This window comes from Crocodylus porosus, unplaced genomic scaffold (assembly GCF_001723895.1).
Source record: "Crocodylus porosus isolate Cpor-Errol unplaced genomic scaffold, CroPor_comp1, whole genome shotgun sequence".
NCBI classification, from domain to species: Eukaryota; Metazoa; Chordata; order Crocodylia; family Crocodylidae; genus Crocodylus; species Crocodylus porosus.
In genome coordinates, this window is record NW_017728907.1 from 53,125,520 (window position 1) to 53,137,609 (window position 12,090).

General features: G+C 46.5%; 1 protein-coding gene across 2 annotated transcripts in view; it reads right to left on the minus strand.

Annotated features, from left to right (window-relative positions):
• CC2D1B (coiled-coil and C2 domain containing 1B) overlaps positions 1-12,090 on the minus strand; it is a 49,538-nt gene that overhangs the window by 2,849 nt on the left and 34,599 nt on the right. For both annotated transcript variants that reach the window (XM_019531425.1, XM_019531424.1), the window contains 7 exons: positions 11,802-11,918; positions 11,231-11,304; positions 10,481-10,539; positions 8,467-8,518; positions 7,069-7,168; positions 2,069-2,159; positions 760-879 (listed from right to left, as the gene is read on the minus strand). In XM_019531425.1, the coding sequence (XP_019386970.1) occupies positions 760-879; positions 2,069-2,159; positions 7,069-7,168; positions 8,467-8,518; positions 10,481-10,539; positions 11,231-11,304; positions 11,802-11,918 (613 nt within the window). The remainder of the gene's footprint in view (positions 1-759; positions 880-2,068; positions 2,160-7,068; positions 7,169-8,466; positions 8,519-10,480; positions 10,540-11,230; positions 11,305-11,801; positions 11,919-12,090) is intronic.

Genomic DNA, 12,090 nt, shown 5'->3' on the forward strand with positions numbered 1-12,090 from the left:
TGGCCCTCTTCCAGTCCTCTGGGACCACACCAGAGCACCACGAGTGCTCGTACAGCCGTACCAGGGGTCCTGCAATGACCTCGGCCAATTCCTTTAGCACTCTAGGGTGGAGATTGTTCGGGCCGGCTGAAACACGTCCAGCCCCTCCAGAAGCCCCCTAACTAGTTCCTCGCTAACCTTTGGCCTGGGTGTGCCTCCCCTGGGGCCTGAGGGGGGCCCAGCAGGGAGGTGGCTGTTCTGGTCCCTACTTGGGAAGACAGAGGCAAAGAAATCGTTAAACATGTTAGCTTTGTCGTCTGGTGTTTCAGCCTCATTTCTGTTTGTAAAAGAAAAGCGTGGCTTCAACCAGAGATGTTCTCTGATGGCTGGTGAGACAGGAAGCCCAAGAGAAGCAAGACCATTTAATATTATTAAATACTGTCATTTAAATAAAAGTAGCAACCATTTGCTGTAACCAAGGAGATGCCCAAAACTTCTTAAAAAGGTCACAAGTATCTTTTATGAATGACAGTGTTAAGCAGCCTAGGTGAACAAGCCTCATGATACTTAGCCCTACCATCTGGTCGACTTGTGATGGGATTGCTTTGGTATAAAAATTGTGACCAGGCTCTGGAGAGAAATGGTGTAAGATGGAAAGAAAAAAAGCCAGGACACCACTAGAAATACGAGGAAGTGCCAGGCAGGTTGCCAAAGCACAGACAGTCAGTAACCCCCCTATTCTCACCAGAAGCATATTCAAGAAGAGATCGGTCTTCATACCTAGTGTTCGAGGACCAGCCAGTTCTCAGTAACTGTCTGAAGGTCTTGACCACTGAGTGGCTCCCTGAGTCTCACTTTTACCTCTAGTTTCCCACCAGTGGGCTTCCTGCCATCCAGAATCTGAAAGTACCAGAGAATACAGATGCTGAAAAAGGATCCGTCAGACCACCAATCCTTTGGCAGCTGTTGACTTGGTCTCCCATACTGTTAAGCAGTGAATACAAACATCCAGTACCACAGATCCTTCTGTTCAGTAGATGAAGGGCCTGGGCATATTGGTAATAAAGAAAGGACTTCCATAACGAATAGAGGTCTTTATGAAAATCAAAAGAGTGGGTTCTGTCATGTTGTTTACCAACATACATTGGGGGGAGCGGCTAAAAACCCCACAGGGTAAAGCTGCATGCAAAGATTGGAGGGGGAGGGATTTACAAACAGCATTTACAATCACAAGTGTCTAAAGTTAGAGACCACGAGGAGCGTCGAACAACATGGATCACAGGATCCAAGCCACTTATTTCTGCCTCAGCCCCATGACTCCTGTTGGAACAGATCTTTCAGAAAACTGATTTTCAGAAAATTGTTAGTATCGATATCAAGGCTGCAAACAACAGGGAATCACCAGCTACCCAAGTACCCTGCTTCACTGGTCAACAGCTCTTCCTGCTTAGGAGTGAACCCCTTTATCTGTGTCTCACCGTGGGCTATAATAGCAAAAGAGCACCAGGCCATCCCAGGGCAAACTGGTTTAATGCAGGGGTGCTCAACCCCCCACCTGCACAGCCATGGCATCTGGTCTATGGGGCACCCCATGGCAGCAGGGAAGCAGTGGCAACACTACCACCCTCCCCAGCTTCCAAATCCCCACTCTGCCCCGAAGAGGCAGGTAAGAGCTGAGCCATGCCTTCCCCCTCCCCTCCAACGTGGGGTGGGCCATGCCTCTCCCTTCCCCCACCCTTGCCAGGCCAGGCCAGGCCAGGCCATGCCCCTCCCTCTCCCTTCTGTGCACAGCTGGATGGGCCCGGGACCACCCAGAGCATCTGACCGGGACCACCAGCCAGATCTGGCCTGCAGACAGAAAGGGCACTGCCCATCTGGCCCATCAAGCGGAAAGGCTGGGCACCACTGGTCTAATGAAGCAATTATTTATAACGACTTGGAGGGAGAAGGCCACAAATTATAGTTGTATAAAACGCACTTGCTGAGAAGACATCTATCTTCACACGTTTTTCTTTCTACACCTCTTGTGCTGCAGCTCTTTATTACTACTTATCTCAACAACTGAGCCAACCCCACGCAGGGAACGTACCTCAATGATCTCTCGAATTTCACATTCCGTTTCCAATTTGTCCAGCTTCAAGTGCGCTGTTCCTACTTGCTTGTCACTTCTGAAAAAGGACCTGTTTCACAGAAAGCTTCCTTAGTGGACTTTAACACAATAAAAGAAGAAAAATTATCATTTGTATTACTCTATCATCTAGCAGCCCTAGTTGGGTCATGCTTGCTTTCATTTAGGTTACAGGATAATAGCAAGGACCATCTGCAACTAAAATGGAGAGACAGGAGATGCAGGTCTTTCATTAAACGGAAGCAGAAAATTAGAAAAAAGTATAAAACAGGAGCAAGCTCAGAAAGGAAGAGACAATGGAGCAACAGGGACAGAGACCTGGCTGAGCACCATACATAGCAGCCACTTATCATTGCTTAGGACAGCTTCGAGGCTTCCTCACCTCTGGACTATTGATCAAGACCTTTGAAAAAGGGTCAGCTGGAAGGAAGGATATGCCCTACTGCACAGGAGATGCCCAGGAAGCTCCTGCGAGATGCTGCCTAGCAGAGCTGAATGAAAACATTTCAAAAATAGTTCATCAGCACGGCAATCTCAGGGAGACCGAAGTGTTTCATAGGAACATGTCGATTCTGACAACATTTTTAACAGGAGGAAGTTCAATTGTTTTGAGCATTTCATTCTGATAACTGTCAAAGCACTTCATTTTAATCAGGGGAAGTGTTTTATTTCAGCTTTATCATTCGGATTAACTTCATTTCATTAACGTCCCCATTTCACAGAACACTTTGGCATTTCATTTGTATTTGGAAGAAAAGTGAAAAGTCAGTCTCGTGAGTTCTGTCCTTCTCTGTGTCCAGCAGTTTTTTTGGGGAGGCAACCTTTTCCTTAGTGGTTGGACACAATCCCTTGATGGCAGTCCAGGTATAAGGCCCCACCTCCCAGCAGATGAACTCTTCTAAATGACAAAATTTCCAAAACTCAAGTGCCATTCGAGGCAAAGCCATGGGCACAGAATCTAGGGGGCAGTCAGGCTATTTCCTTACAAACACCCCTTCACAAAAAACAACAGGCAGCAAGTCTGGAGGGAATGCAGCCAGCCAAGGGCCAAACTCTGAAGAGTGCTAGACAGGACACATTTTTGGTGTCCTACAAACTTCCTTCTTTTATGCCATTCCCCTTTCTTAGGGTGTTGTGGGGTCTGAAAGAACGAGGACAATGCTGCTGCCCATTATACTTGGGCAAGACTGCATTAGCTTGGGAGCGCAAACCTGCTCAATTCCAAGCACGGCCAGGCCCAGCTGGAATACATGCAGCGAGGCTCAGAGTGTAACAAGATACTGCTAGCAGAGGCACGTGCCGACAGTACAAGCCAGAAAAGGCCACTGCAGCGCAGTTCAAGATCACCACAGGAGCCTGAATGGTTTTCTTGGAGGCTTGGTAAGTGGAATGGTTTGGACTTGGCGGTTAGATGCAATCCTCAGCATCTTTTAGGCGATACCCCTGCTGTTAGGGCAGGGGTGGGTAAAATGCAGCCCAGGGGCCAGATGCAGCCCACCAGGCCATTCTATCCGGCCCGCGGGGCCCCTAAAAAATTTAGAAAATTAATATTTATCTGCCCCTGGCTGCCTGCCTTGCGGCCCCTTGATGGTTTACCAAAATTCAGTAAGCTGCCCTCCGCCCGAAATAATCGCCTGCCCCTGCGTTAGAGAGTCGCCTTTTCACAGGACCAGCTGTGAGCCCCATGAGCCAGCTGTCCTGTACAAGTGCTAGAACAGCCCTAATTTTACCTGTCTCCAAGCTTTTTGCTCAACACCTGGGCAGTGGCAAAGCAAGTCTGTGGGCAAAGGCTCCTGTAGGGGGTTGGAAGCATATGTAGCAGTTTCTCTAGAAATGACCCTGGCACTTTCCTCTCCCTTTCCAGGCCAACAGTTTTAAGCCTGCCTGATACAGCCTTGTAAGCACATCCTTAAGTGGGTGGAAGAGCCACATTCAGAGGTATTTAGGCAGGAGGGTGACATGCCCTGGGGGGGGGGGGGGTCTTCCAGAGCGCCCCCCCCCCCCCATATATTCCAATCTTCTCAATGTTTGCTTCCATCTTTTGCAAATGTTCAGCATCAATGCTGCTGCCTGGAATAAGAGTAGCTTTAAAAGGAGCCTCAGCTGAAGTTGCATGGAGTGAGATTTGACTGGAAAAAATAAAGGCTTTTCTTCCTCTCTTGTCTACAAGGTCTGTGTCTGCTTTGCTCACATGCTCTCTAAAGAGTCTCAATGTAACTGGATATATGAAAGGTGTCTTACTGTGCTCCCTTATGCCCCTGAGCAAGTAGTCAGAAGCAGGGACCAGTGGCTCATAAGGGACAAACCACTGCTGCTCAAAGCAAAATGCTCCAGGTTTGCTAGCCAAGGCTGTCAGGCACAGCCCAGCTATGACCATGGCAACCAAGATAGCCACAGCCACTGCACTGAAGCCCATGCACCACACAGCAACTTGCAGTCAGCTTAGGCACCAGTGATGAAGTCTTTGCTGCAGCTGCCTCCCACTTCTATCACGAGTCCATCAGAGCATGGAACAGGCACACAGAGCTGGTGCTCCCAGAACTTGAGACAAATGACAGTGAAGCGACGATCCAGTTCCCCTGCCCGAAGCTCTGCCTACGGTGGTACAGGCTACAGCAAGAGGCTGCAGAAGTCCTGCAGAGACATGCAGCACAAAGAATTCATCTAGCCGCATGTTTCTGCTACGTCAGTCTTTGGCATTTTCTTCTGTTCACAACCTCCCTAAAGCGAAGCTGCAACTCCTCTTTCTTTAACACGGGAGCTTGCAGAGACAGGCCCCAAAGCCAAATTAATTCTGGAGCCCACAGAAAGAAGGAAGCACCTTACTTCAAAAGTTTCACCCGGGAACCTTGGAAAGGTTTTCAAGACTTTGAAGGCAACGAGGCAGACTGATATGCAGGACAGCTCCGCACTGCTCCTCGGAGGGGGGCAGGAGCAAGAGGCTCTGGTGCAGATCCCTGGGTCATGTCTTTGCAAGCAGGAGGTGCTTTAAAGGAGTGGGAAAGTGTTGCCAGAAAGGCTGAAAGGACCAACTGTGTCTGAAGGTGCTAAGAAAGGTGTTAACTTCCTTTCCGGGGGAGGAAAGTGGGGGTGGGCTCAGGCTGTCTCATCTGTGCTGCTGGGTCACAGCTGAATAGGAAGCAGGGGCAGCCAAGGGCAAAGGGGACAAACAAGCTCTTCGTCTGTGAGGGGTCAGAGAAGGTTCTGGCACGTTTCCGGTGGCTCAGGCATTGTGGGGAAACCACCGCAGGCAGGGCTGCTCCACTGCATTGTGGAGTTCTGCACAGACTTCACCTTCATTCACTGGTACCCCAGGAAGTCTGCCTGGAGGAAGCTGAGCAAGGGGCATTTCTTCTCCTTTTCCTTCCCCTTGCTGCCTGGTTCCTAGGGAAGGTCTTGCCCCACACACAGATTTTGAGGGCGACAACCCAGAAAACCAGAGGGTTCTAGTTTCAAATCTTTCAACAAATCCTTGGAAAGGCTCCGCTCCAAAGGAAGACCTGGAGCCCACTGACTGCATAGAGCTGAAGAGGGGGAGTTTCCCCAGCAGCAGCCCAAAGCCGGGCTCAGAATCAAGCTGCCAGGGGGAAGGGACAGGCCTCTGTGAAGCCTTTCAGATCACAGAGGATTAGAGTTAACCAAACCAATGTGACTGCTGCCAAGCCACCTGGCTAAGGAGGACACAGGAAGGTCCTATAAACAGGGAGGGCAGCAGAACAGTCTGATGATGGAGGAAAGGGGAAGAACATTCAGGAGAGAAGAATCTTCTCCAGGGATGTAAATGCAAGATTTAGATTTAACAAGACAAAGGCTCTTCCTTTATAAATGGCTCAGTAATGCCGCACATAGTCATCAATTAACCTTTATATAAATCGAGAGCCATTTCTCAGCCGCTACAGAGCATTTCTACGTGCCACAGTCAGGAAGCAAGACAGACACGTTATCCAACTTGTCAGCCTAATAATGGGTCATAATTAATCTTGGGATTAACAAATCTAGGGCACTCCAGTACCACTAGATTCAAAACGAGCCCAGATGCAGACCCATTCCCCTAAATATTTCCCATCGTTAACTGCCTTTGACTGCTCTCTGTCTAGGAACTTGTACACCCCCATTGCTATAAGCATTGAAGCATACAGCGAGCAGGCAGGCACCACTGCATTCCCCAGTAAGAAACACAACCCTGGGAAAAGCATTAGGTCCTTCTGTGCCTTTTAGAGGTCTCCATCTCCGAGACGAGGGACAGTCTACATGCCAACTTATATACTGTAAGGCTGAATTCACAATTAAAGGCTGAGAAGTGCTGTGAGATCCTAAAACAGAGGTAATAAAGAAGGGCAAAATATTATTACAATTGGCATTTAATTATCATCCTGTTTATTACCACCACTGGTTTGCCAACAGACGTGCAGATATTTGGGTGTGGATGAAAGATATTGGATAAAACTTCAGGGCCTAGGCTGATCTTCAAAGCCCAGGTTGAGAGTCTGGCACAGCTGCACCTCAATATGCACCCCAAGACTGAGTAGCAAAAACTGCAGTGAGGAGAGGCATCAGGCAGTTTTCATTACTTTACCCAATTCCACCACACTCAGTAACGTGTCCCAAACAATCCCAAGTGATTCAGACACGGTGGCACTTGTCAGAGGAACAGGAACAAAGCAGATTATGCTAAAATTTCCCAAATTGTATAACACCACTGAAACAGTGCTGAAATACAGTCACCTACAACTGACCTCTCAGGGGCAAGTGTCCATTAGCAAGTTTTTTCAGCATTTTATAAGGGAAGTTGTGAAGATCAGAAACACATGGAAGGTAGCATGGAACCAGACAGCTCTTTACCGCTCGACTAAAAAGCAGGGTAATCCCTAAACTGCAGCCAAAGTCAATCCTGCCATTTTCTTGTCCAGTAAGTCCGCTATTACCAAGTAAATATGGGGAATAAAAACCCCTCGTCTTACCCCTTGTGAAATATTTCAAATTTAATTCCTTTAGTCTGAATCACTCTTCGGAAACCTCTGTGATTTCGGTTAATATTCAGCTTGAACAGCTGACTATATTCTGGAAGGAAGAAGGAGAAAGATGAGAAAATTGTGAAAATCAAATTTGAGCAGTCAGATCTTTTTCAAAGATAGACATGGTGCATTGCAAACTCTAATTCTACCAGTTTTGCTCATCTGTAATTCAGTTTCACACCTGTATTGTCAATCAACTTTAGTACCCTCGCTGAATTGATGGGGGAAATGAAGTACAGAAAAGTAAAGTGACTTTTCAGTAAGGTGACACTGTTGGCAAGCCCAGCTCCACAAAACGTTATGTTTGTCTGACAGACAAAGACCAAAAAGCAAGCAAGAAGAAAAAGATAATCTTGCAGGAAAATAAGAACAATGGGGAACATTTTATTAGCCATGAAGTTAAGCAAGGCTGCTAATAAAAATAACATGACACCTTTTCATCAGAGGGTCTCCAAGCAGCTTACAATTACGCTTCTCAGCACAGTACCATCCTCATTTTGGAAGCTAAGCACAGATGGTAAGAGACTTGCCCAAAATCCCAAAATAAGACAATGGAAGAGCTGAGATGGTCAGTTTTCTAAACTCCTGCTCTAGCCATAAAGCACCACTCCCTGATATAAGCACACCAGGGTGCAAGTTTCACCACAAGACATCTGGGCCATGCCTAGGTGCTAAGGGGGCGGCGATCTGAAAAAGGACAGATGAAAGAAGAGTAGCTGTATTCAGATTTTTTTGAGAAACAATGAATGTGTTGCTTCATCATACTTCCTGTAACTTCATTACTAAGTTTTTCAATTTAATACTATGTCTATTATTGTTAATCAGAGCTTCACAACTCACACCCCAGGCACTGAGTTTGCACCATAAAATATACCAGGTGATTGCTGATGAACTGGAAAAGACAATACATACTTTCACTGCGTTAATGTAACCAAAAGAAACCAGATAAGATTCCTCAAACATATCACCCGCTATGCACTGAGGACAACTGATCCCTAATGAAGCATAAATAAATAATTTAGTCACTCTTTAACTTTTTGTTTCACTGGCCTATTGCTTACCAAGGTTGCCATAACAGCCCAGACTGGCTGGACAATAGCAAAGGCCCGGTAGTATTGAGGAGAGAGATCACATCATTAAGTGACCTGCACCGCGCCCGGGAGAGAGGGGGGAAGAAACCTGCAGAACAGTTGGCTATGACCTGTGACTACACGTCTTGTCACTCAAGACAGGAGCACAGTTCACTCCAGCCTGGCGCTTGTCCCAGCTGTGAGGCAAGCCTCTACTCCACAGTGGCTTTTTAAGGTGCAGAGTTTCATGCCTCCCCCCAGAGGAGATACAAACCTGGAGAATTGGTATTCTTAATTACTGCCGTTTTACTTTTCTGAGCTTGCTCCTATTACAAAAAGAAAAGGAAAAATCTTTACATAAAATCATCAACCCTGGCTGCAAAATACTGTTAATACTAACTGGTGTTAGATCTGTATATTGAAAAACTTGGACATGCGTGCGTGCGTGTGTTGGGAGGGCGGTTATCCAGGGTAAAATGGGCACGGGTTTATTTAAGATTAAAATATTTGTACTTCATTGTGGTGACTAAATACAACACCAGATACAGAACAAGTTAAATGAAATATTAAATACAAATCCTACAGATAAATTTTGTGGCTGTGCTCAGTTCAGAACATTCATCATAAAGCTACCAAGTGCTACCACTATGCTGCATGATAAACTACGTACATACACCAGGCAATAATACCTTTCCTTCTGCATGAGCTGGAATAACAAGCAGCTTCTGGTGCTGCACAAGGAGCCCAATGCAAATCATTCAGGGAATTGCCCAACTATTATTTTCCCTGACAATCAATCTGCCACCAAAATGAATTAACTTTTAACCCAAAGCAGAGTACAAACTAAATCTTTGGGGACTGAACAAGGACAATGTGACCTAATTATTGTAGCTACTTTGAAAAACTGATTTCAACTATGAAGGAGAAAGCACTATATTTCATGTTTTTTGGCTACAACGTGGGGATCTGGCTTGTGAATACTGAAAAATAAAGATTAAAGCCAGCCATGACGACTTTCTGTGGATTCCTTATCATGTTTCACAGCCAGGCCCTGATCCCTGTTACATCAAAGTCAAGCCAATGGAGTGACTCCAGACTGAAGTCCATGTAACTTAAGATGAGAACACAGACCTGCCCTTTTCTCCTCTCACATTTTTTCCACTGGAAATTCAATGGGCTTCAATGGAATGACCTGATGTTTCTCAAGGGATAGGAATCAGGCCCTGAATGTTTTTAAAAAAATCCTTCAGAGTCTATTACCACATGGCTCCATGCTGTTATAAGACTAGGCACGTGGTGACAGGAGGCGCAAAACCCACTCTGACAGGAGGTCAGACGTACTATCCGCACTTTAGAGGCCCCTCTACTGCTGGCACCTGCATCCAGGGCTTGGGGGAACGCTGCTGCAGCCAGCATTTAGGACAAGGGGAGAACCTCACTTCTCACTGCCTGGCTTGCCCTGTATTTGTTAAGGTGGATAACCGATTCGCACCTGCATCAGCTTCTTTGACCACCCTGCTGCAGATAGGTGCAGGATGCCTGTATCAACCCATAATGCCCACACACCGGTGATGTTCACATGCACACAAACAGTAATGTTCCAAAGAAGTGATCCCGAATACACAGGGTAGCCAGCACGCAAGGAAACTGCATGTCTAAGAGTGTCGAAAGGTCTCTTGGAAAGATGGGCTAGCAACAGCAGTCTCCCAAAGCAGGAAGACAAAACGTGTTTCAGACCCAGTGGGGCTGACAGCCATCGCAGCTTCATGCGAGACAAGGGAGGAGCCCAATACATGGTCGAAATGACAAAGCCTCAGAAGGGCCAAATCTTCACAGTGACAAAGCACAATGAATTCTTTAGCAGCAGACAGTGAGTTTACACAGATGCAGACCAGCCATTAAGGCTGGGAAATTTGTCCAGGCCAGGCCCTTTCTACAGACATGTTTCCATCTGCCGACAAAGTAAAAAAAGATCCATATGCATTTCTATGAGGCCAGAGTTTAGGCTTTTTTTGTCTATTTCTCAAACTTAAATCTCTAATGCCTACATCTCCTTCCTCTCCCCAAATTTTAGAAAAAACCCATCCAAACAGTCTGTTATAACTGAGCTGTAGACCTAAGAGCCAAACACCTGGTGAAGGTTCCAACTAACTGATCACCGCGCTGGAAAACAGAGACCTCTGGCTCCTCAAAGTGAGCTTCATATCGTGTTGCTAGACCCACAACACACCGGTAGGTAATGCAGTGTCTTGGACTGAGGAATGGCAAAGGCCTGGACATGCACTCACCACACTCGGGTAATGAAATTCAAATCTCACAAATGCATCCAAGTCATCTGGCACCACACCTGTGTAAGACAACAGTTGGCAGTCAAGTCAGTCCAAACAGCCTCAGGGACCTGGTGTGGACACTGTAGCACATTCTTAATAGACGAAGATTTTCAAAAGCATCTCATTGACTCTGTGGCATTTGTGTTCCAGACCTCGAAGGCAGTTGTGAAAAACTGATCCGTTAACTCTAAACCCCATTAGACATGCAGCCACAGGAAAACCTCTAGGCAATGCTCCTGTTTGATCATTTCAGAACTGCTTCAAATGCCATTTAAAGCACCAAAAACAAAGGATCAAGAAGAGACTGGCTGCCATATTCTAGAGAGCAATCCCTGCTGCTTGGCTCTGAGAGCACAAGTGACTGAAGTCCGCCCAAGAGCTGCGGTAAATATTTATGACAAAACCTGAAGCCGTGAGGAGCTTGAGTGGAGACCCACTTTTGAGTAACGCCCTGGGAATCCAAGAATCTCTGCTCAAACAAGACAAAAAACTCTGCAGTGTTAACTTGAGTTTTCCCTTAGGGTTACTGTTTGGATTTGAACCCGAAACGCACAGGTTTGTGCCAACGTGCATGGAAAATGGTTTTGTTTCAAGGGCTTCAAGATTCCCATTTACCTCCAAGACAAATAAATCTGATTTACCACCACCGACTCCCTTATGGTCTGATAAAGAGAGGCAAAAGTATCAGCTCAATATCCTGCATATTACCTGGAGGAGCTGGCAGGTTTATTCCCCTGACAACGATGAGATGCATTTCTGTGCTGTTGAGTTCAGAAAATATCCTGTGAAGAGACAAACAAAAATACAGTTTTTGTCCCGTTCAGTCCCTGGCACATGGCCAGGCCAGGATTCCAGTGCTGTTGTACAGACACACTTGCCAAATGAAGGTGAATGAGAGTCCTGCAGAAAAGCTTATTTCTACATAAACCATTCTTAAACACTGGAGAAGTAGAGTACCTAGACAAGCTGTTTTCTGTTTTGTATCTCCAGTGTTACAAGTGATATTGTAAAAGATGCCAAGAACAAACCTCAAAGACACCGCCTATGGGGCATTTATGATTAGATTAACCTGTCCTGTGAATGACAGAACATCAAGTGGAAGCTGTGAAATGGCTACTTCATAAACTGGATGAATCCTTAAATATTTGGGAGTCTCTTTCTTAGGAATGTGGGACAGTTTTGGGCGTTTAACTCCTGTCAATTCTGACTGGAGGGAAAACTATCAGTGCCCCAATTCCCCTAGCACACTGCCTCAGTCTGCTTACGGACACACTTGTACCTTATCATTTTAAAGGTTCTCTCCTCAAAGTGATGGCTTGGAGGATCCATCCCCTGGGCTTGGGCAAGCTGTAGTATCTCCAGATCCTTCTTACAACCTTGTGCCAGCTTTTCAAACCTGTAACCAGAAGTCAACCAATGACATGAAGGAACAGCGCAGAGAGCACTTCATAGATTCACAGACATCAGGGCTGGAAGGGACCTCGGGAGATCATCGAGTCCAGCCCCCTGCCCAAGCGGCAGGAAGTCAGCTGGGGTCATAGGATCCCAGCAAGATAAGCATCCAATTT